Source organism: Gopherus evgoodei, chromosome 10 (assembly GCF_007399415.2).
Source record: "Gopherus evgoodei ecotype Sinaloan lineage chromosome 10, rGopEvg1_v1.p, whole genome shotgun sequence".
Classification (NCBI taxonomy): domain Eukaryota; kingdom Metazoa; phylum Chordata; order Testudines; family Testudinidae; genus Gopherus; species Gopherus evgoodei.
Window position 1 is genome coordinate 25,209,672 of NC_044331.1, and position 26,223 is coordinate 25,235,894.

A 26,223-nucleotide genomic window follows, 5' to 3' on the forward strand; every position below is an offset into this window, starting at 1 on the left:
CCTTAATTTACTCCTAGAAGCTGACTGTTTTTGCAACACTGGCAGCTGCAGAAGCCAGATTCCTAACCCTCTGAGAAGGCTTTCCAGCAGCTGTATCTATATGTCAGCCTTTCATTTCTAACCATCTATCTAGTCCTGTGTGTAAAGCCGCTGGAAGCATAGACTTTCTTAGTCTGAATTTCCTTTGACACGAGGAACATGATTCTCTTATAAGTCTGTAAGAAGACAAAGGCCAAAAATCTTCACAAACACACATGATCTGTCCTTGAATGGTAAGAATGGAATGCCCCCTTTCGATTCACTTTTCTATTGCATCAAACCACAAATCAATATATATTGAAGTTACCTAACACACCTTCCTTGAAATATAAACAAATACAAATTTAATTTGTTAAAAGAGGTTTTAAATACCTGCCAAAGAGACACCACCATTTTTGTAGAATTTAGATGTATATTTAAATGTAAATATAATCCAAACAAACGTATACGAAACAAAGAACTGAGATAAAAATGCTTCTAAGGAGTATCACCTGCCTTGCAAATGTATGTGATTTCTGCTGTGATTATGTCTCTATTACTACCACTTTTCATATGCATATCTATAATAGATAGTAGAAAGATTAACTGGTACATGTACATACCTATAATGTGATTTGTACATCCTCTATGTTATATGCTCAGTTACATGAACAAAACTTACATAAGACTATAAGACTCCCCACATACATATTTACAAATTGCAGTTTTTTAAAAGAATAAACAGAAGATTTTCTCATTTATGTGCACTGCAGTAAAAGGTACTTAATTCCATATATAGCATGTTTCATGAATACCCTCTTAGATCCTAATAAACCTGTGACGGGGAAGCAGTCCTCCAAACACTTATTACAGAGCCTATTCTTACTACTCAGTAGTCCCATTGACTTCAGAAGAAATGTGTATGCATAACTGTAAGTGTTTCAAGGAGTCTGACCTAAATTTGTGTCTGATATCACAAGCAGTTTCAACTGCACAGATGCAACATAGGACAACAAAGGAGCTTTATCTTTTTAAGCAGAAACTAATTTCACAATAACCCTTTAAGTTTTAGTTTTTTAACTATACCAATCATTTGAGCATAACTTTGCAGTTCAACCATTATGTTTCATTTTCAATACATATGGTGGGTGCTGTTGGCTACATTACATTAAGCAGAGCATGGCAAAAGGATTGCTGGATGTTTACATGGAATGTTTGTTCCTAATCTAGAAGACAAGATTTGAAATGTTCTAAAATCCATATGAATAATGCTGTGAAATAACACTGATGTCTAAAAGGCATTATTGGTGTAGTGGTTCAGAGAAACTCTAACACAAGGTAGCTGTTAATCTGAGTTTATGTTAATTCAGAGCCTTTGATGTTTTAATGCTAGATTTGGAGACCAGCCTGTGTTTTACTTTATTCCAGTTTAAGTCTCTCTGCAAAAATCTGTGAGAAGACAGTTCTGAAACGGGTTTTGAAAGAGCTGTGGAAATCAGTCCTGAACAAAATAGAAAAACAAATTGTGCTTCCACCATTGACAGACCAAACCGTAAGTGTCCAAGCCATGATTCACACACATTTAAAACATTTGCAATAATCACATCTGGTAGCAGTTTTTTAAAACATCCTTCCAGAAAATTGTCCCTAAAGAGGAACTTGGTCACTACATGCAGCTTCCTGGGCACTTTTTCAGCAGAAAAGCTGGAGCAGATCTTTGGTAGCTGGTTTGCAAGTCCTCGCTATTGGGTGTCCTGCCTGCCCATCCTAGATTGGGGCATTCTCACAGTGCATTTCATCAAGGTGGGGTGCAATGTAAAAGGCAGGATTGCTTTCATAGAGCATGTTTTTAAATGTTATTGTGATGGCTTTATTGCTTGTGTTGAAAATTAATAGCCAGATGATGGCTCGCCCTTTGCAGGTGTGCAAGGACAAGAGAGAACACAAGCAACCAGCCACAGTGGGACATTTATGGGACATTTTTAATTTAGACTCCCTAATTCTCACGAAATTTTTAATATATGGTTTTTAGATGGACAGGTCCCTAATGCTTTTAAGGAAAATAGGACGATTTGAATTCCAAAGACACAGGATGAGGAGGAGTTAAAGAAGTTGACCTCCTGGAGACCACTAACAATTGGATCTATATGGATAAGAACTTACACCAAGATTTTAGCTAAAAGATTGTCGGAGGCAGTTAAAATATGTAGTAGACAGAAAGGTTTTATAGCTGCCTCTGGATGTGTGGAGAATATTGCAATTTTGGACAAATTAATGAAAGGAGCCAAACGCAATGGAGACGAGATAGCTATAGTGTTTGTAGATCTGGCTAAAGCGTTCGATTCGGTGGGACATGGACATATAGTAGCTGGTCTTAAAAGATTTGGAGTAGATCAACATTTTATTGAAATTATTAGAGACCTATATGATAATTGCACAACAAGGGTGTGGGTGGGTGATATTTATTCTGAGTCTATTTTAATTAGAAAAGGGGTGAAAGAGAGTGACCCTTTGTCCCCTATTTTATTTAATATTGCCATGGACCCGCCTTTAACTAAATTGGAATTAGAAGGGAGTGGTTTTTATGTCCAAGGCAATAAAGTCACGTCATTGGCCTTTGCAGATGATGTGGCTATTTTAAGTAGCTCTTATGAAGGGATGAGGAGAAATCTGAGTATTTTAGAGGGTTTTTGTAACAGTACCAATCTTCGGGTAAATGTGAAAAAAACAAAAGGTTTTCACATTTTAACCAAATATAAGACTTATATAGTGAATCCTAAGGAGAAGTGGAAAATAGGGACTGAGGAGATAGAATATGTTCAACCAGGGGATTTTGAGAAGTACTTAGGTGCTAGAATAGATCCTTGGATAGGTGTGGGTGGACCTTTGTTGAAGAAGAAGTTGAAGGATTGGAGTGAGAGGTTAATTGAAGCTCCTTTGAAACCAGCTCAAAAATTATTGATCCTGCAGACGTATATTCTACCGAGACTATTTTATAATTTGCTTTTAATTGAGCCTTCTTTTAACCTTTTAGATGATTTGGATATTTTAGTTAGGAAGAGAGTGAAGGAGATTTTACATTTACCACAAAGTACTACTGACGGATTATTTTATTCTAGAGGGAGAGATGGAGGGTTAGCTCTTACTAAATTTAGTATACAAATTCCGAATATGTTAATTTGCAAATGGAGGAGTCATATTGTTTCTAGAGATAATTGGGTAGATTTATCCTATTTGTATGTGGGAGAAAATCTTATCGATAAAATATTGGTATTTACTGCAGTAACTCCTCACACTAGGAAATGGAGAGAAGAGGAGTTTTTAAGATGGTCTTAGATGAGATGTCAAGGAATAGGGATTAAATATTTTAATAATGATAGACTTAGTAATTCGATTTTTAAAAATTCAGATAAAATTAAGTCTGCGGTATATATAGCGGCACTGCAACGTCGAGCGAATATCTATCCTACGAGGGAAACATTAGCGAGAGGTAGGGGTGGAGTAAACGCTCTTTGTAGGTGGTGTGGCAAGGTTCAAGTGACTATTCCACACATTTCTGGCCAATGTTATAAAACAAAGGAGGTAAGAATAAAACGACATAATAGAGTGGTTTTGGCAGTAATAGATAAAGTGACTAAATTAGGTTGGGAGGGAATGGCTGAACCCCATTTGAGAAATAGCAAAGACGAATTGAGAAAACCGGATATTATATTCATAAAGGGGGATACGGTAGTGGTGGTCGATGTCACAGTGCAATGGGAGGACAATGCAGGGAGTTTGGAGCAAGCTCACAAAGAAAAGGTGACCTACTACCTCGAATTAGAGGACGAGATTAGAGAGTTGACGGGAGGTAAAAATATCCACTTCTTTGGGTTTGTAGATGGGGCGTGTGGCAAGTGGAGTGAGGGAAATGATGATTTGTTATGGATTTTAGGTATTGATAGAGGGAAAATTTTTAAAGAAAATATATGTAGACTCGTTTTATATTCTACAGTTGATATGATGGCTATGTTCAGTGATTGGTAAAGATCCCAGAGTTTCCATTCCGTGTATCTTGCTAAAACTAAATTTTAGCTATTTTTGTTTCCATGTTTTAAATTCTATTGCTATTTACTATCTGTCCTTTTAGAAGATGGTTTTAATATATCTAATAAATACTTATTAAATGGATTAATTTTAATTTCTATTTTTAAATTATTAATTGATATATGCTTAATTTTAATTTTTAATTACCGGATATGGATGCGGACTGGCCGTTAAGAGTAACCAGGAAAGGGCAGGTAGTCACGCCTGTACATGAGTAGCTATTCTACTCATGTACAGTGGGCATTCAATCACTGTACTATTTCAGCACAGATGCTAGCCTTCCTCGGAGGCTAAGGGGTAGAGATACAGAGTGATAGCAGGCAGGGTCATGGCCTTGTATGCCCTTCCCCAAAAGCCTCCTGCTATATGACACCTCACCACCAACCCAAAATGCAGCCATTTCCCAGCCGATGACTCAAAGCCAGTCTGGCTCTAGATTTGCTAACCAGACCTAGAGAGGTTCTCTTCAGCGGCAGAGGAGGGGTTGCATTACCAGGATGACAGGAAGCAGGGAACATGGTACAGCTGGAGGGAGGTCATTGTGCTATCCAAGGCAGTAGCAAAGGTAGCCTGATATGATCCTCAAATGGGGATGCCATCTGGGGATATTGTACTTACAATAGGGGGGTTGTCAAATTCTGGATATACCTTTATGAGACAATGACCTCAGACTGGTGTGATTTTTTGGGGGGGAGGAGAGGTAGTGTAATAAAGAAATATTATTGTTGTTTGGTTGGTGTGGGTGTGTGTAGGAGGGTTAATCTTGCATTTAATGAATCTGCTGTCTTTTGTTACAAGTTGATTATTATATTGTTACAGTGTGTCCAGGGACAATGTTACTGTATGTATTGTTTTGTCATTAGAACTGCTAACAACACTGCAAAGGAGTCAAAAGTAAGAACTGAATCAATTACACTCACAGAGCTGCAGATGACATTTATAATATTTATTTGGTTTCAGAAATGTAAATTGTATCTATTAGAACACTATACAGCAGGGACAAGCTCAAATTCTAATGAAAAATTCTCTTGAATAAATTTAACCTTTTCTCTAGTAAATATAACAAAGTCCAAATCTCGCATTGATGATATAATTAATTACAACTTTCCAATAGCAACAATTAAAATTTTGTAATGTATTGTGACATATTATAGACAAATCAAAGAAGGGGTTTGTATGTATGCAGTGAAAGTGTTATTAAACAAGACTGCAGTTAAATAATACGGGACCATAGAGCAGTCCATATCGTGGGTCTGTCCCAGAGCCACTGACCCTGGAAACATCTCAGGTTGGGCAAATTGACATTTTCTGGCAAAACTCTGTTACCTCAGAAAATCCTTGACCATATCTAATCACAAACTATATGAAGCCAACAAGAGCCTTGTTAATTTCATAGCTGCTTACTGTAACCCTGTAGTCAACTGGGAAACTGACAAAAATCATGTCACATTGCTATTTGGTTAAGCTCTGGCGAAAGCTTAGAGTGAAAAGACCTGCCTGGTTCAGGCAGAAGCCAGGAAGAGAGGAGGTGGGGTAGAACCTGAGGACCCTCTTCCTTCTCATCTCCCACCCAATTGTCATGAGGCTTCTGGATGGCAGTTAGGGTCCAGTGAGAGTGTGCACCTTCTCCTTTCCAGGAACCAGATGAGTGTGGGGCTTCACATTTATCATCTACTAGCCAGAGGCCAAAATGGGCAGGGACAGACCTGGATAGAAGTCTAACTTCAGTGTCCTTCTAAACAGCAGGGTTGGATTGGGCTGGGCCCCAGAACCTCACTGGTTTGAAATACCCCTCACACACACCTTTAATATTGCCCCCTCACTAGTAGCTGTCTAGTATATTTTTGAAGCCTTGTTTAGCAGGTGCATAATAGAAGCAGAGAGATAAAATAGAGAATTTATGATCTGTAGTGGTCAAGGAAGGTAAAAATTAGTTACAAAAGAATACTGGACCAGTTTTTAAATATGATCACAGCACAACAGGTGTGTACAGTGCCTGACCATCTGTTAATTTCCAAATGTGTAATGTCTATAAAGTGATACACAATATGATGGATAAGGTGCATAGCCACAGGCTGGTTTCATTTTTTGCCAATCTTAATAATTAACCATATTTCAATCATTAATAGGATGCTTCAAGGAAGTCCCTTCCCTTTACATACACATGAATACCACTTCCCTTACCGGAAGTACAAGCACAGACACGCTGAAACAGAACTTGTTTTACAATGTGCAGAATTTTTCTCGTACCATTCTGGCTGCTAATAAGCAGTGAGAATTTAAGCTGAGTTTATAGATTTGAGAAGTAAAATGTCATTAGTAGGGAGACACAGAAACACAAAGACCAGTTTTGAAAATTGAGATCTTCTGGAAAAAAAGGAAAGATTGATTAAAAACTGTTCTATTGTCCCATGTAAGTTGAGCTGATTTCTGTCATTTGGCTTTCATGGAAGCCAGTCATCTACAACTACTCCTTGTTAAGCTGCCAAAAACCACTGGTAATTACAGTTCTTGGGGTAATTGTGCTGCAACAAATGTTTACAGTGCATTATAGTGGGATTCTAAGCAGATGGTTGTTTAACATAAAGGGGTAGCATAAGCCGTTTGGATCTTGCCAGGATTTGATTATTACAAAATATTGTTTTGTCTACGTATATGCTGTTCAAATATATTTCAACACAATGTTTCTGGTTCAATATAGGGATGCTTGGACTTTATCCAGCCCTCTTTACACAAGTGAATATTTCATAGAAGTCAATAGGAGTTGTGTTTTCAGGTTCTGCAGGATTGGGACCACTTTCCTCCACACTGTACTATATATTTCCAAATATTTTGCTTTGTCAACTCCATCAAAATATGACTTAATTGGAATTGAAGATTTTATTTAACTTTTGATCTGCAGAATACTGAATACGTGATAAAGGGCTTTTCTAAAAAAAAAATAATGGGCAGCCATTTAACAATAGTAATGATGTACAGATAAAAAGCAAAAGCTCTGTAGTGATGTTGAAAATTCTGTATCTTCAGTTTCAATTGTGTTTATTTATAGGGGCCCCAGATGATATTTAGTGCCGCTAAAGATCTTGGACAGTTGTCGAAGCTGAAGGTAACGTAAGTTAAAATAAATCTACATATGTCCTACTGTAAGGAAAGAGTGGATAAATTGTATGCCTACCCTCTTCTCCTCTCTCGTGCTTACTGTCATAACAGGCCCATTGAAGTCAATGGGACAGCTTGTGCGAGTAACTGCTCAACAAAGTGAGTAATGGTTTCACAATCTGTATCTGAATATGCACTGCACTGATCACTAGCTGCTGTCAGGAAAATATTCCTCTGATCTCCATATTGCACAAGTGACCAGGTGTAATATGGGTATTTTAAACCTTCTCCAGTGCAGCATTGGCCTGAGGTTACAGGGCTACGTGGATCTATTCCAGCATGGCAATTTGTACTGTGTGTTCCTGTGTGTCATACCACAGATCTTAATTGTAACTGTCTATTATTAACATTAAATTATCCTACTCTGTGGTTTGCTGCAGAATTAGTCTTTAATAGAAATTGTGGACCATTACATCTGGCTTCCTCCTGGGACCAGCTTTAGGGAAAATAAAAATAGTACATGACCACTTGTAAATTTGTCCTGCTCGTTGTCTACAAAAATATAATGGTATGTTCTGTGCTTACTTTCTTCTACATTAAAATTCTAGAGCACTCTCTTTTGATAGGCAGTAACTGGTGTTGTCTCTTCATGGTTCATTTCTAGTATTGACAAGCAGCTCTGATTAATCGGGAAAGGATTGGGTCTCATAAACTTTGACAGTTAATATAAAAAATAATTAATTTGTAAACAGCACAGTTTTGACATCAGCATATTAACACTCCTGAAATGTGCACAAAAACATGTCTATGTGTTACCACATACATAATACTTTACCCATATATAACAGTGTACCTAGAAAATAGTGTCACAGGAGTGAACCCTATAGTTTTAGTCTCACTTTTATTTATATTACCCTGTGCACAATATATAATGTACCCAACATTCTTTGCTATTACTCCTGCTCAGGTACAAACAGAACAAAAATTGCCCTGTAGTAGTTATTGAACAGAGGCTGTCACAGCAGCTGCGATGTGAACATAAACATAAACATGCAAAGCAATATAAATTGACGTTTTTTTTTAAAACACAAGGTCAAATTATGACTCTACTCCCTGCAAGGATGTGCAAGGGACCAAGAACACAAGACACCCGTTTCCCACCTCTTGTCTTCTGTGAATATGACTTGAGAGTTCAGTCACTACTCCTTCACAGTGATCTCATGGATACAAGGTGCCTGATACGAGCATCATGGCCCACATACACCTCTATGCTGGCCTCTAAATCTGTCCAACTCAAAGAATATAAGAATGGCCATACTGGATCAAACCAATGGTCCATCTAGCCCAGTATCCTCCAACAGTGGCTGGTGCCAGATGCCTCAGAGGGAATGAACAGAACAGGGTAATTATAGAGTGATTTATCTCCTGTTCTCCAGTCCCAGCTTCTGGTAGTCAGAAGTGTAGGGACATCCACATCTTAGAATTTCATCCCTGACCATCTTGGCTAATAGCTATACATGGAATCTATTCTCCATGAATTTATCTAATTCTTTTTTGAACCCAGTTATAGCTTTTGCCTTCATACCATCTCCTGGCAACAAGTTCCACATGTTGACTGTATTTTGGATGAAAAAGCACTTTCTTTGTTTTAAACTTGCTGCCTAATAATTTCATTGAGTTTGAGTGTTATGAGAAGGAGTAAATAACACTTCCTTATTCATGATTGTATAGACCTCTATCATAGCCCCCCTTAGTTGTCTCTTTTTTTTTAAGCTGAACAGTCCCAGTCTTTTAAATCACTTCTTCATGTGGAAACTGTTCCATATCCCTAATCAATTTTGTTGCTCTTCTCTGTACTTTTTCCAATTCTAACGTATCTTTTTTTGAGAAGGGAGTGACCAGGGTTTCACACAGCATTCAGGATGTGTGCATACTATCCATGGATTTATATAGTGGTACTACATACAGTATTTTCTGTCAGCTTTTTTGACTGCTGCTTCATATTGAGCAGCTGTTTTCAGAGAACTGTCCACAATGATTCCAAGATCTCTTTCTTGAGTGATAACAGCTAGTCTAGACCCCATCATTTTCTATGTATAGTTGGGACTATGTTTTCCAATGTGCATCATTTTGCATTTACCACCATTGAATTTCATCTGCTATTTTGTTGCCCAGTGACCCAGTTTTTTGAGATCTCTTTGTGACTCTTCACCGCCAGATTTGGACTTAACTATCTTGATTAATTTTGTATCAGCTGCAAACTTTGCCACCTCACTGTTTCCCCCTTTTCCAGATCATTTATGAATATGTTGAACAGCACTGGTCCCAGTACAGACCCTTGGTGTACCTGTCTCACTGGTGTGTGCTGCCTGGCTGCAGCACTGACCCTCCTCACCCCCATAGTACCCCATGGGGGACAAAGGGACTGAGTGACTCATGAGTAGAGCTGGTCGAAACTCTGAATTTCCTTTTTGTGGGAAAATGTTGACAATTGTTTTTGTTCTGATTGTAAATGAAAACAAATATTTTCAAAATTTCCCCGCAAAATGGAAATTCTGAAAAATGTAAGTTTTTTGGAAAATTCTCATTTTGAAAATTTTGAATTTTATAGGGTTTTTCATTTTTATATGTTTTAATGTTTGTTATTTCATGATCTGTCAGCAGGAGCAGTGCATAATAGTTGACGTTCTATTATTACTGTATTTTTAAAATGACTAAAGGCAGCTTTAGTACTGATTGAAACATCTTTTTTAGATCAAAGTTCTCCTGTTGTGTTGCAATGAAACAGTTTGACGCTGTGATTTTAAAAATAAAATTAGCCTGTTTCAACTATGTTGTTATATTATGGCTTGTCAGTAAAAATAGTGCATATTATGATTACTGATGTCATAAACAATATCATTTAAAAATGAAAAAAGATCTAATTCAAAATTTAATTCAGAATCTAAAACTAAATTTCAAAAATTTTCTGAAATAGATTTTTTTTCTTATGAGAATTTTGTCAAAATTGACATCGTTTTATTAAATATTTCAGTTTTGACAATAATGGCATTTTTCATTTAAAAAAATCAACCAGTTATAGCAATGAACACTTTCAAAGGGATTTGTGTCCCTGAATCATTTTGGCCAGTTGGGAAAATCCCAGTCAAAAGACATAACCTAGCACTTACTGCACTGCCTCAGATTCCACCCATGAGCACAAATCAATGTGTTACATTAGCAAATTACCCTACAATACCTAAAAACTTTGGCTAGACTCTTCATTTTTTACGTGATTTTACATTTGTTTTATTGATGTTCTGTACCAACTTGCCATGGTACGGTATCATTCTTGGGCACAGAAACATTCTCTTATCAGAGAAGTTAAAGCAGAGATAAAAGAACAGAAATGTAGCACTGAACCCATTCTTTGTATTCTCAATATGCAGGTAAATCTTCCTCTTCTAAAGGAATTCCATGTCAGCGTAAAATTATTGATTCTTTACACATTCAGCTGCCTCCAGGAATAGTACGTGTAAAATGACAATGAGCTCTTACAGCCATGCCTGCTGCAGTACAAATAAAACATCCTTCTGTGTGGGATAAAGCAAAAGGGCAGACTTTTGCCAATGGTTTCCAAAAGGTTGATTATTTTTCCTCTCTACACCAGTTTTGAACAGCGTAAGAAAGAAGCAGTTTTCTGTTACTCAACTGTGTAGGACATGAAATGCTAACATGAAAAAAAAGCTTCTGAGTTTGGTTTTTATGCCAGTCAGTTTCCAACCAATGCCAATTACTGGCATTTGAGTTTTGAAGAAATGTGGCGATTTGTGTTTCTTTGAATAACAGCCCAATCTAATACAGCAATTAAAATACAGCCTACGTATATAATGAGCTGTTGATTTTACAAAATATTTTTCAGGAATACAAAACCCCTTTTTTCCTTTATTTAATTTTCCTTCCAATCAGACTTTTATTTATGTTTGGGCTTCTGCCAAACACCAATTTCCAGTCAAATTTCATTAGTAAAACATGCAATTTTAATGGCATCCATGAGTATTCATCACGATTTATAATGTTTAATCAATTTTCTTTACAGAACAGAGAAACAACTTGTCTTTTCAAAATAATAGGAAAACACTTTACAGATACCCTAGCATTACATTTCAGTTTTTCTTTTCAATTCTCATTTTCAACAAACAATGGAATGGCTTTGGGCTGTAGCTTATTTTAAAAGAAAGAGTTGAAGGGTGGGTGCATACTTGCCAAATGTAGATGTTTTTTAAAAAGGCAAGAGAAGCAGCAAGACCTTAACAGCTGCAATATTAACATGTTTTTCAGGACCACGTCACTCGAGAGGAAGCTAGAAGTTTGACGTTGAGGCAATGTGCAATAATGGAGGTAGCACTATCTACAATTAAGGTACAGCTGTGTATGTCCTGTATGCATATATTGTGTGTCTGAATGAGCAAATATATGATGGAAGTGTTTGCAGTATGAGCTAGATTCAAGCTGGCTCTGTGTCAGTGTACAATGGTCTGGCATAAATGTACAAGGGTCATAAAGATCCTTGTCCTTCTGTCACAATGTGCTTGGGGAGCACAGACCTCATGCAAGGTGGTGCTGGACTCCCCAAGGTGGGCTGAACACAAAGCTATGGTCCCCAGGTCCCTCCCCCTCCCGAGGAGGTGGCAAACTGCAGGCAGAGAATGCACTGCATCCATTCAAGCAATAGCCAAGCTTTAGCTCTTTATTATCCTCCCCTGGTGGCCTAGAGTTAGTGTGGCTGAGTCAGATAGGTTGAGCTCTCCCTGTGCTGTAGCATGGCCTATCTATCTTCCTCAAAGCTGGGTTGGGCTTCATAGGCCCAGTCTACCCACAGTCCTGCAAACACAGATGAGAAAGGAAAACACTTCACAGCTGGTTGGAAGTCAAGGCATTTTTCTGTTGTACGACATACTATTTTATCCACAAATGTCCAATTAAATTTGTCTCTCTACTTTTGTATTCACCCTCTAATTAACTGCCACCTGTACATAATTGGATTTCTTTCAAGGATGTCTTTTAATTATTCTATACAGTGGCCCCTTTTCAGTGAAACCAATCACATCTGTCAGGCAGCTGTTAAGAACACAACTGAATCAATTAATTTTGTGCGTGTCCACAATCTACAAGATAATTACTTTAGAAAAATCTGACTGTTACAGTAAATGCTTTACAAATGGAGTTTTTTAGGGTAACCAAAATATTGTGAACAAAAAAGCTATTTTTCCTGTAGAAAGATTCTATCCAATCCCTACACTGTAGCTATCACAATATTAACAGAAGTAGAACTTATGTCATTGGCAAAGAATAGAGTCCTTTGCACTTTTAGTTTATCTTCCAGAAGAGGGTCTCAGAATGCTTTACAAACATGAAAGAACCCCCCTGCCCAAGTAGAAACTAGTATTGTTATCCAGAGGTAAAAGTAATATTAAGCACTTACCGGTACGGGGTCCAGCTCTGGGCCCCCGGAAGGGGCAGGTCCTTGGGCAGAAGGGGTGGGGCTGGGGTCAGCCTCCCTAGCCAGCCCATCCGTGCTGCCTGGCCCGCGCAGCCCTGGGCTGCAACGGTGATTTAAAGGGCCTGGGGCTCCAACCGCGCTCCACCATAGTAGCAGCGGCAGCTGGGAGCCACGGGGCAGCTGCTCCTTCCCTTCCTCCCCCTTCCCATTGGCGGCCCAGGGAGGGGCAAAAGGGGCAATGATGTTAAAGCATTGCCGTGGAGGCGCTTTAACATCGGCTGCGTATGGGCTGGTACCGGCAGCCACTTCTTATCGGTACACCATACCAGCCCGTACCAAATTACTTTCACCCCCGTTGTTATCTTTATTTTACAAACAGGTAAATATTAGTGTAACTGAGTTAACTGCTGGATTAAAATGTGGTTGTGATCAGAAAAGAGACGATTCTCTGTAAAATGGCAGTGTCTTCCTCAACAGATCTGACGTCTATGTGTATATTTGCTGCCTTGTATCACAAAAATCTTGTTGGCCAAGCAAAGCAAGGCCTTACACTCAACTTGATGGTATTTCTGTCTGTCTGTATCAGGGATCAGCAACCTTTGGCACACAGCTCGCCAGGGAAGCACTCTGGCGGGCCGGGCCGGTTTGTTTACCTGCCATATCCGCAGGTTCGGCTGATCGCAGCTCCCTCAGCCTGGAACGATGTGCCGTGGCCAGTGGGAGCTGCAATCGGCTGAACCTATGGGCACAGCAGGTAAACAAACTGGCCCGGCCTGCCGGGGACTTTCCCTACACAAGCAGTGTCCCAAGTTTGGGAAACACTGTTCTACTGCATGAAAACTAATTATTCAATTCCAGTTTTTAAAAAGAGAATATAGATAACTTACCAATGCCCTAAGTGATTTTCCATGTTCATATCCAATACTCTTGACTGTTAACCTGATCTTTAGAGGATTGTATATTATTACAGACTCGCCAATGATCTGACCAGAAGATAATCAGGTTCTTGTCCTGGTATCAGGCTACACAGAATTAAATGTAGAGAGTTCAATATTTTGCAAGGACCCTCGGCAAGAACAGTTAGGCAGATGACAAAGCCAAGGTTTAGAGAGTTTTATTAAAATAAAGGGAAAAGTTATCAAAGCTCCAAACCACAAAATCAAAAAGAAATAATACAGTTCAGGGGGTACCTGCAGTATCATTCCTTACAAAAGCTACTTGGACTGGCATACTCACACCCTTCCTTGGGGACCTGGTGATGAGACCAGCCTCGTCTCTGGCATGCCAAAGGAGTCTGATGGGCCAGGTTCCTCACTGCCCTAGATTGATGGTGGAGAGAAGGGTCAAATGTTGAGGGGTTAAATTACACTGACAAAGCTAAGCTAAAAGCTAGACAAAAAGAGCAAAAGGGAATTAGTTAGAAAGAGCCCCACATGGTGGATTTGCCCTCCTGTATGGTCTTGGCACTCTCCTGAATATTCATCTCATGCCCAACCGTCCATGCCCAAATTTAATTTTCTCACCCACAGAATCTTAGGATACGCTTTCTCTACAGGCTAGCATATTCATACATATCAATAGCATTCCACTCATATTAATGCCAATTATCTCATTCTCGAAACCTGTTACCTTTGGCCTGAATTGTTACTTCCTTGTCCTTGCGGTGTACCTTGTGGTTACCGGCAGATCCCAAAAATTGTTGGTAAGCACATTCAGTTCCCTAAAATCTAAAGGGTAGCCGGAAAGCCATTTAAATATGCCAACACTCATGCTAACTTGCTTTAGCTAAGGAGACAGGCCTGTAGGTTCCTTGTGTTATAGCAGGCACTGCACAAGACAGAAGTAAGGCTGCCTTTAAGGACCCCTTCACAAGCGCTGTTGTAGGGAGTGTGCCTGGGGGTAAGAAGGAACAGCATGATATGGAGATTCTTGGTGACTCTGCACGGGAAGGCAGCTCTAACTTAGACAGGCCCTGGGTCCAGTCTAAATTACACCAGCCCTGTGAACAGCCAAAGATTGGGAGGGCACAACGCTGCCTGAAAGCCACCTTTCCACCTGGGCTGCGAGTACTAAGAGGCACAACACAGAATCTTATCCATTGTATCATTCTCTTGTGTGTCTTTAACCAAGCCCAGTATTCAGATATTACTATATATAAAGTGAGACAATGTGAAAAAGCACTTAAACACAGCTGAATCCCTAGGGGAGGATCGTTTGAGAGCTGTTAGCCTTGATAGTGAAGTTTGTTTTCTTAGAAGCTGAGAAAAGGCGGCATGCCTCATCTCAACAGAGCTGTGCTTTTCTTAATGGTCTAGGAATGTACTAGCATGTCTGAAATATCAACCATAACTTACATCACTTTTAAATGCAGAAGTAAATAGCTATACCATGATCTTAGTGCAGAGATGACATTAGCCACTTTTATGCAATCCTCCTAGGTAGGTTTGTGAAAGGAAGGAAGTCACTTGAAACATTCGGACTTTATTATATATAGCACAGAGCACTCATGACTCACACCTCCCTATTGTCACCATGGGCCAGATTTTCAATGGTGCAGGTTGTCAAGCTCCACTGAAGTCCATTTACACCAGCCTAAATCTCTGGATGTAGAGAAAACCTGTAGGAGGATGGACTGGCTATATCTATTTTATATACTACATAGTTTAACGAAGAAGAGATATTCAGGACCAGTGTATTTGTCTTGTTTAACAAAGTAACGTCTCACCTCTTTGCACATGGAAGAGGTGCCAGACAATGCTGCCCATTGTTATCTATATTGTTTATAATGGATTTGGAACCTCTTGTGTAAGCAATCACAAAATATTTGGAGAGTTCTAGCATTGTAGCAAGAGGAGTACTTCAAAAGGCCGAGCGGATAATATCATTTTAATGCTAAGTAACCCAGTGGTACCCTTAGCTCACTTGATGAAAGTCATGAATGACATTTCAAAGATCCTGGGACCTATAATAAATTGGCAGAACCTGTGGAATTCTTCCCCTTGTATGAATTCTGCTCCAATGTCCTGCGAATTCAATGGAACTTGCAGTAACTACCAAAAGTTAAGAATTATTAATCCAGTATTCTGATCACTGCAAGCTTATTTCATAAACTGGAGTAAAATAATGGTCTTGTTGCATGATCATTTGTCAGATGTTACTGAACTGGCATGGCACCATAAGTTACCCACTGAGTCAAAACAGTATTTGCGACATGATTTTTCTCAGTCAACAGAATCACCGTCTTTTTCAAAATGGAATTTAATTGCCCTGGGGTTGTGCCAAGAGATTTGTCATTAGAAGATAGAAAAGCTCCTGTTTCCCACTTTTAAACATGACATGGCAGAAATTGCTTCATGAAGACACCTAATTTATAACATGAATGACAAAAGTGAAGAATTTCAGGTGACATGGGGGCATATATACTTTATTGAAAGGCAAACAAGTGCAAGTGAAACATGAGAATACTGATGCAATTTTGAGGGAGGAGAGGATGTTAGCATAGAAGTCCAGGAATTCATTGGCTTTCATTGTTTTTTTCCTGTTTGCGTATGTTTGTTGGGTTTTGCTGATATTGTCATGTGTGGATTTATATAACTTTAAAACCAATACGAGTATTTTTATACAGACTGTTCCCACACTCCCATCTATTACTGATTCTTTTTAGAGCTAAAAAATGAATTCACCAAACAACCTGCAATTATCATTTAATATATTATATTTGTGTTAACACTTGGAAGAGCATCACACTGAAAAATGACCATTCATCTTAAATATAGCATATTATCACTCTCCAAATAGTGTATTGTCTGTAGCAACCTTGACAGATATGTTTAGTATTAGGAAAAATGGCTCTCCTGGCTCAATTAAACTGTATAGTTCTTTATTATTCATATTTATGCCTTCCTCACACAGAATGAGAATCAGGTTTGCATTCCAAACACTTATGTTATGGAAATAAAGATGGGTTTGATTTCCAGACGTTCATGACAGCCAGGCGAAATGCTTTGCTGGACATACAGCTTGTGGTTTATATGAGCCAGTTCATCCCTAGCAGAGACTGATGGCCAGCTCCAGATTGTTTTAGCACCATATCATTTACTGTCTCTAAAAATAATGTAGCATAGAGAGAGACATTTTTAAATGCCTACCTTGGGAATATTATAAGAAAATCAGTTTCAATAAGCCATTGGAACCAGGTTGGAAAATCTATTCACTGCTAAACCTTATTCTGCTCTAGCTTTTCATACTCCCAAGCAATATAAAAAATGCAGGCAATCTACCATGTTTAAACACTATCAGACAAGATTTATTCATGTTTGTGGGGTTTTTTGAGGGCATTTAGTGATCAATTTAATCAGAATGTACTCTGGATTCTATGTCAATAAGAAACTTCACTTCATAGGCTATTTCAAATCAACTTTGTTTCCTATAAAAATGGAAAGCTAAACAGCAACTGCAATTTAGGAGGAGTTTAGATCCCAGAATAGGACTTCTGTAAAGTCTGCAGCAGGTAAAAAATAACTGCTGTACCTCCCAAAGCCAGGAGACCGTTCTGGGAGTCAAATTCTAAGTTATTGTCTCAGTTGTTCCCCTGGCTTGTTGTGTGAACTAGGACAAATCTTGTAACCTTTCACTGCCACAGTTTGCCTCTGTAAAGCAGGGTTTTTACACTTTACACATGAGTGCTGCAAGGCTTCATTAGTTGAGAGACTGGTTCTTTTGTTGTGATCGGATAGCTTTGTGCTACAAAGCTGCCCTAAAGTTAGCATAGCCAGCCCTTGGAGAATTAGCCCTGCATAAGGGGATTCTCAGAGGGAGTATAACCATTGTTGTGGCCCCCTACACCAAACTGCTTCCTGCAGCTGAGGTAAGAGGGGGCCAGGAAAGCCCTCTATCCTGGAATTGCTTTCCAAAGGGATGAATCATTTTAAGTGCAACAGCTGTATATCTATTTCCCAACACATCTTCTATCTAAAACCTTTTTATAAATGATTGTCTCCAGTGCTACCTTTATCATCCCTTTTCTCCCATGTCTCAGTTTTCCCAAGTTTTGTTCTCCTTCGCCTTCCCACCACCCCCCAAATAACTTTTCTCGAACTGCAGTTTTACAACAAATCTCTTTTTCTGTATGTGAATTTCCATTCCAGTACCCTGTGAATTGTTTTTTATAATATCTCTTGTAGCCCTCTTCTTGCTCGCTCCCCTTTCTGTGATTAATATACTTTGTGAAAGGGAAAATTGGTGATTTTTCTTGTAAAGATCTAGGAAAAAGATGTCCCACATATTGGCTACTTTGCCATTTGTTGTATGTATACATTTTGTTGTATGACTGCTTTCTAAATGCACACCTAGCATTTACGGACAAAAATGCACGTTCAGAATCACAGGCCTGGGCTAGGGTTCTTTCTAGGAATGCTTTTGTTTGCTTTTTACTTTAAGTTTCAGTACTGTGCTTTAGCAATTAGGATAAGAAGAGTCAGTGATTTTGGTATGAAGAAATATAATTAGCAATTTTTAGGGCTCATTGATTAAAAGGTGTAATGGAAACATGCACACACTTTAAAACATCCCAGACAAGGGAAGTTGAGAAGTGTGCCAGTAACTAATTCATTGGGAATTCACATGATTACACACTTCCATTGAATTCTTGAGAAAATTAGGGTAATGGAGGCAGCATTACTCCATTGCTGTTGGGTACAGCATGGGTGTACAGCTGTTAGTGAAATGCGTGGTGCCAGTTGACTTTTAAAGCAGATTCATAAGGTAGACAGTCCCACACTATTCCATGAAACAAACTACAATGAAACCAGGCCTGTTATTCCCAGAAACGATCTGTGAGAATTGCCAGCCATCGCCCCTGGCCACTCCACTCTTCTGTTTACTCCCACATTCATCATGGAATGATACATGTAGCTCCAGCTGTGTCCTTTCATGTTGATCCTTTGAACATGGCCAAGTACAAGCAAGCCTCTGCTTTTTGGTCTCAGCAAGAAACTTTTCTGAGTAATTGCCAAACTTCACCTGCAACACTAACTTGAAACTGCTGCCCTGTTGTAAAAAAGGAGCTTAGATAATCAAAGCACATATAAAGCAACTTTTCCATTGACCTTAAGTGTCAGCAGATGTGTGGATGAAGTGGTAGCCAACATGCTGCTGTGTGCATATCTATTTTGCCAGATAGTTACTACAGATTTTGCTGAGCCATATAAATAGAACACAGCAATGAGTTGTATCCCTCAACCAACCCTACCGCCCGGGTGTAGAGAGGATGTATTCTCTGTTGGCTAACTCTAGATCTATATCCAAGAGGGCGCATATTGTCTCAAGCTGCCTTCAAGTAGCCCCAATATCCTCCCAACACTCATTTCTTCTTTGTTTTCCTTCTAATTAAGTGTTGCATGAGAGAGAATTATCTACGTGGACCTTGATTCCTAGAATTTGAAGGAATGCAACAAGCTTCTGCAAATTGGTGTTGACGTTGTACAGCATTTACATCTCTTCTCCATGGATGATGATGGAAACCACCCTCAGTCTAACTTTCCTTTACTCTGCAAATCATTGTCCTGGGTTACACTTAGGAGACTGCTCCTTGTTTGGTGGCCTTCTTCACCTCTAGAAAAGTGGTTCTCAACCAGGGGGTACATTAACTCAGCTAGGTATTTGCTTAGTTTTACAAGAGGCTCCGTAAGCACTAGGGAAGTCAGTACAAACTAAAATTTAATACAATGCCTTGTTTATACTACTCTATATACTGAAATATTTATATTCCAATTGATGAATTTTATGATATGGTATGAACGAGAAAGTAAGCAATATTTCAGTAATAGTGTGCTGTGAGACTTTTGTATTTTTGTCTGATTTTGTAAGCAAGTCGTTTTTAAGTGAGATTAAACTTGGGGGTACACAAGACAAATCAGACTCCTGAAAGGCATACAGTAATCTGTAAAGGTTGAAAGCCACTGCTCTAGAAAAGTCATATCTTACCTTGCAGTCCCCTTATGACCTGCCCACCCCAACCTTTGTGCAGCTATCGGAAGAACACCTGGGGATGAGAATGATTAGCAGAGGTATCACAGGGGGCCTTCAGAATTGGTGATATGTGCAATCGGGAGAGAATCTTGCTTCAGTTTTCAAGCCACGGCTTTTTGGAATTAAAGCAAGGATGGCAATTAGGAAAGAAAATCTTTTTACTTGCAAATGGTATTTTTGATATAGACTCATAGTGGTTTAAAATTGAGCCTTTAGGCACAGCATAGAGGTGGCACAAAGTTGCACCACCCCAGGAGGAGAATCAGAAAGGAACTGTGACTCAATGTCACAATTCATCCTCTGTCCCTATCTTTTGAGCTGGAAGTGATAGTAAGTTAGTTCCTCTTTTTTGGGATGCAGCTTACTAAACTTCAGGGGGAATTTATACTGTACTCATTCCCTCCTCCCACCATCCCCTCTTTCCATACCCCAGATGTAATGAATAGCCCTACCACTGTACATGGGAGTGGGGTTTTACTTCTCAGCATGGCCACATTAGGGCGGGTCACAATCTAGCCCTAAGAGACAAAAACAACTAGGAGTTCTTGTGGCACCCTAGAGGCTAACAAATTTATTTGGGCATAAGCTTTTGTGGACTAAAACCCACTTCATGATATGCATGGAGTGGAAAATACAGTAGGCAGGTATAAAAATACAGCACATGAAAAGATGGGAGTTACCTTACCAAGTGGGGAGTCAGTGCTAATGAGGCCAATTCAGATAGGGTGGATGTAGCCTATGCCCAACAGTTGACAAGAAGGTGTGAGTATCAACAGAGGGAAAATTACTTTTTGTAGTGACCCAGCCACTCCCAGTTTTATTCAGGCCTAATTTGATGGTGTCAAGTTTGCAAATTAATTCCAGTTCTGCAGTTTCTCGTTGAAGTATATTTCTGAAGATTTTTTTGTTGAAGAATGGCCACTTTTAGGTCTATTATTGAGTGTCCAGGGAGACTGAAGTGCTCTCCTACTGGTTTTTGAATGTTACAATTATTGATGTCTGATTTGTGTCCATTTATTCTTTTGTGTAGAGACTGTCCAGTTTGGCCAATGTACATGGCAGAGGGGCATTACTGGCACATGATGGCATATATCACATTGGTAGATGTGCAGGTGAATGAGTCCCTGGTGTTGTGGCTGATGTGTTAGGTCCTATAATGGTGTCCATTGAATAGATATGCGGACAGAGTTGGCAATACGGTCTGTTGCAGGGATAGGTTCCTGGGTTAGTGTTTTTGTTGTGTGGTGTGTAGTTGTTGGTGAGTATTTGCTTCAGGTTGGGGGGCTTCTGTAAGCGAGGACTTGCTTGTCTTCCAAGGTCTGTGAGAGTGAGGGATCATCCATCAGGATAGGTTGTAGATCTTTGATGATGCGCTGGAGAGGTTTTAATTGGGGCTGAAGGTGAGAGCTAGTGGTGTTCTGTTACTTTCTTTGTTAGGCCTGTCCTGTAGTAGGTGACTTCTGGGTACCTTTCTGATGCTGTCAGTCTATTTTTTCACTTCCCCAGTGGGTACTGTAGTTATAAGAACGCTTGATAGAGATCCTGTAGATGATTGTCTCTGTCTGAGGGATTAGAGCAAATGTGATTGTATTTTAGGGCTTGGCTATAAACAATGGATCATGTGATGTGGTCTGGGTGAAAGCTGGAGGCATGTAGGTAAGTATAGCGGTCAGTAGGTTTCTGGTATAGGGTGGTGGTTATGTGTCCATCACTTATTTGCATTGTAGTGTCCAGGAAGTGGATCTCTTGTGAGGACTGGTCTAGGCTGAGGTTGATGGTGGGGTGGAAATTGTTGAAATCCTGGTGGAATTCCTGAAGGGCCTCCTTCCCATGGGTCCATATGATGAAGATGTCATCAGTGTAGCGCAAGTAGAGGAGGGGCACTAGGGAACGAGAGCTGAGGAAGTGTTGTTCTAAGTCAGCCATAAATATTTTGGCATACTATGGGGCCATGCAGGTACCCATAGCATTGCTGCTGACTTGAAGGTATCAATTGTCCCCAGATCTGAAATAGTTGTGGGTAAAGACAAAGTCACAAAGTTCAGCCACCAGGTTTGCCGTGACATTTTCGGAGATACTGTTACTGACAGCTTGTAGTCCATCTTTGTCTGGAATTTTGGTATAGAGACAATAACCGTAGAAACTCGCAATTCCAATTTTACAGAGTAGAATAAGACTGGAAGACTAGAAAGTAATCCTAATCCCTCACTGAACCTCTAGCTAGTCTCTAAATTTGTCACCATAACCAATCCAAAGATTCCCACCATGAATTATGCCTTTCTGCCAAACAGTGTCTTAGTTCTACACTTGGACAGATTTCTACCACACCAAGCATGCTGTCAAAGGAAATTTGTTTCTGTAGTTGCACTGTAAACCATAGTTTTCAGATGGCTGTAACTTCATGAACAGAAAAAACCCGCACATTTAACTACTTTTGAGTTATATACATTTTAAGAGGGATTAAAATAACACTTACGAGTTTTTTTGGGGAGGGGGGACCACACAAAAACTGTAATGTGGACAATAACAACTATCCCCAAAGATACAAATTGTAAATTTTAAGCACTGCATGAATCAGTTTTATTCTAGATATTGCTATATAAACATCAGGTCTTACCTAGAGATTTTTATCAGATAATCTACTTCTCTCAATGCCTTACCTATGTTTTTCTTTTTTAGCAATACTTTCATGCTGGAGGAAATGGGCTGAAAAAGAATTTCTTGGAGAAGAGCCCAGATCTACAGTCTCTGAGATATGCTCTTAGCCTTTATACACAAACTACTGATGCCTTGATAAAGAAATTTATAGCAACTCAGACGTCTCAAAGTAAGTGACTTGTTCATTGGGGCTGGAAATGTAGCAAAGATGATTTTAACATTTTAAATGAATATTTTGCTATTGATATATGCCAATTATAACTGTCAAAACATATTATGAAGTTTTAATAATTATGGTCTTGAGGTGGCACTTCACAGTAAGTATCTTACACGCCAAACGGTCCAACTGATTTCAGTTTGACTACTCAGTTTGACTACTCAGAGTAAAGCACTGTTCCATGCATTCCAGGAATGCTGGCAGTCTGCCCATGTTAATATAAGCCATGTTAATGCAATGGTAATAAAAATTCAATCTCAACAATAAGTAAACCCCGGGTGGATAATAGATTCTATGGTACATACATATCTACCTAGGCAAACAATGCAATGAGTTGTATACACTCAAGTGTGTGAGATTACCCTATGGGCCGGGTCCTCAGCTGGTATACGTCAGCAAGTCAGTGCAGCTAAGTTCATTTACATTAGCTGAAGCTCTGACCCTAAAGTTATGCATACACACCGACAAAGCTACGTGTTCAACCTTTACTCGTGTGGGAAACTGCTTGCTCACATGCATAGTCCTTCTGAAATCAGTGTCATCAGTGTCTGCAGATCACTACAAGAATTGCAAGGTAGCTAAAGAACTGGCTAAAGAGAAGGCACCTTCTGGTCTCCTTGTAGGGAAGACGGTGTTATGAGTTATATGGTAGAAATGCTGCACTGGAAATTACAAGGTTTCCAGCCAAAAGAGGGGTATGGTTTTGGAATAGCCTCCCATTAAGAGTTGTGGGAGCAAACAGCTTAATTAGCTTTCAGAGACAGCTGGAGAAACTTGTAGGTACAATTGGATGATGGGGTTGCTTGTGATGGGGGGGTGGGGCTCACTTTCAGTGAGTCTTATGTTCCTGAAAGTTCATGCTTCGGGGCATCAGCAAGCCCCCTGCAGGGGTCAGGCAGGGACTCCCCGTTACGTATCCTGGAGGGGATAGTCTCTTTCCTCTGAAGCATCAGAGATAGCCATGGCTAGAGATCGAACACAGGATAGGGAAGGGACAGTGCTCCAAGATGACACCAGGTACTTGGCTGGCTGATTCTTGCTCACATGCTCTAGGTCTAACTGATTGCCCTGAGTGAGGTCCCAGGAAGGAATTTTCTGCCAGATCCAACTGGCAGTGACTTTGAAGGAGGGGTTGCCTTCCTCTGCAATGGGTGAGTGAAGGTCAGTTGCCAGGATATCCATTTCACTTCATTTCCCTTCCATTGCAGGGGCCACAGGCAGCCATGCACCTCAGTTTTCCCTCATCTCTGTCTGTGGCACGTAATAGTCTACTCTCCTTTGGGCTTATTTTGCTGGTTGGGTTTAATGTGCGAATGCTGGAGGTCTGTGATATATAGGAAGTTGAACCACGTCATCTGGTGGTCCCTTCTGGCCTTAAACTTTAAGAGTGCTCACCAGCAGGAGTAAGGGCGACACAACTTAGCCTATAGTGTATACCATTACTGGGGAGAGGGACCCACTACATCATATTTTGGCAGCTATAGAGGTTCACAACATAAGGAGCTAAAGATTATTGGCTGCAAATATCTCTCAAATAGGATATGCTACATACTATTTTCTTTGAACCTGAGAATAATGAAGTGTGGCTCTTGCACATAACCTAGTGCTTTCACAGTCTGACATACATGCTGACTTTTCCATATAGTGCACACTTCAGCTCTGACTAGTAAGTACCCTAATATCCCCATTCCTAGCCTCCTAAGAGAAGAGCACTCACAAGGGATCTACCACCATTTGCAAGAGGTCTCAACCAAAACCTTGGACCTGGGCAATTTCAGACCCAGAGGTAAAGAGCATGGGCAGAGTCTGCCTCTTTTTTTGGCTCAAATGGGCTCCCATTGACAACAATGGGAGTTTATGATTGACCTACATAGGAGCTGGGCAAGGCTTACACAAGGTTCCCCATTTTTATGTAGGTTTTTCTGCCACATCCACCTGTAATAGCAGGGTGGCTTTCAGAGTGAAAGGCATTTTTTCTTTCCCTTATGTTGATTTTTAACCATGACAAGCTAAAATCACATCAGAGCATTTTTAAACATCTCCATATGACCATGTCAAATCTCTAATATTGACAGTCAAATTAAAGCAGAGAACAGCGTAAGAGTTTATGAGCTAGGTTACACTGCTCTAGCACTTTGTTTTACACTGCTACAGGAGTATAAAGGGACCGGAGTGTAAATGAGAATCAGTCCTTCTATGTTTAAGGTCTGGTTCTATCCAGTGAAGAGTAACAAGTACTTGAGAGGACATTTTCAAACAATGAAAGGGCTCCACATGAGTTCCTGCTGCTTTCAAAGGCTGCTATCACCTATTAGGAATTGACAATCCATTGTTCTGAAACAGGGTCGGTGCTTCCATTAGGCGACCCTAGGCGATCGCCTAGAGTGTCAGGATTCGGGGGGCAGCATTTGCGCGCTCCTCATGGGGCGCGCGGGAGCTTCGGGTTCTGCTCCCGTCGCACCACCGAAGAAGGACCCGCCGCCGACAGTGCCACGGAAAACAGCGGCAGGCAACTGAGCTACTGCCGACGTTTCGGCAATGACTGCCGTTGTTGCCTGCGGCATTTCGGCGGAGGGTCCTTCGGTGGTGCAACGGGAGCAGAACCCGAAGCTTCCACGAGCCCCGTGGGGAGTGCGCAAAATGCCGCCCCTCCCTCCCCCGAATTCTGCCTAGGGTGCCAGAAACCCTGGCGCCGCTCCTGTTCTGAAAGCTATAAGACATACATTAAAATTCCATACTACAGAGTTACTTCTGCGTACTAAAAATCAGCGCTAGATTTCACCAAATGTGAGGAACCTTTTAAAAATGGTTCTGTCCATCACTTACTGTCTTTGAGTGGAAATACAATTTGCTGATCTGTAATTATTATCTTGCTCCATCTCATGAGGGTGAGAACAGTTTTAATTGAACATTAACCTGGAAAGTAATTACTTTTACTTTTGAAGTGCAATTTGTTACTTTCAATTTAAATACCTGGCACGCAACATGAATTTTGCAACTTGCTCTCAAGATTCATTGTAAGGAATAATTTTCTGAGCAGCTACTCCATTACATTAAGGGTCTTCATTAATAATTCATGCATCGGAAAAATGCTTAAAACTCTAATGTATAAGGAAAATATTTTTCCCTCTCATAAGATAATACAATATAGATTTAGGCAGCAGATGAGTAATTACTAATTCTAACATACACTTTGCTTTTCCCTAAGTCATAACGAAAATGTGCATAAGAGAGAAAATTACACAGGTTGTAGTTATAAAATAAAGATCATTTACCATTTTCAAGCCACAAACCTGAAGGGCCTGATTTTCATTAACAGAAGCTTGAGGTCTGTGTGCATTGCTGTGCACATATTAGTGTGACTGTAGTTGCACACTTTTGTTAACATAAGTACCACCAGGGGATAAGGGCTAGGGAAATATATCTCCTAATGTTTTACTGTTGATGTTCCTTATGAAAGCAAAGATTCATCTATTCTCATTCCTGGTCTCTCCCAACTGTGGCTGTGCTATTGGCAGTTATAATGAATGTTTATGCAAATCAGGAATTTGCGTTCAGAAATAATTAGATAACTAACCAATTAGGGTAATGCATGTGCAAATGAAGACAAATGCACACACAAATTGTATGAGCA

The 26,223-nt window shown here is 39.8% G+C and overlaps 1 protein-coding gene across 2 annotated transcripts in view; it reads left to right on the forward strand.

The window, feature by feature from the left end:
* The window catches only part of UNC13C (unc-13 homolog C), a 391,633-nt gene that overhangs the window by 336,221 nt on the left and 29,189 nt on the right, over positions 1–26,223 (forward strand). For both annotated transcript variants that reach the window (XM_030578419.1, XM_030578418.1), the window contains 4 exons: positions 1,447–1,570; positions 7,154–7,210; positions 11,524–11,604; positions 22,394–22,541. In XM_030578419.1, coding sequence (XP_030434279.1) covers positions 1,447–1,570; positions 7,154–7,210; positions 11,524–11,604; positions 22,394–22,541 — 410 coding nt within the window. The remainder of the gene's footprint in view (positions 1–1,446; positions 1,571–7,153; positions 7,211–11,523; positions 11,605–22,393; positions 22,542–26,223) is intronic.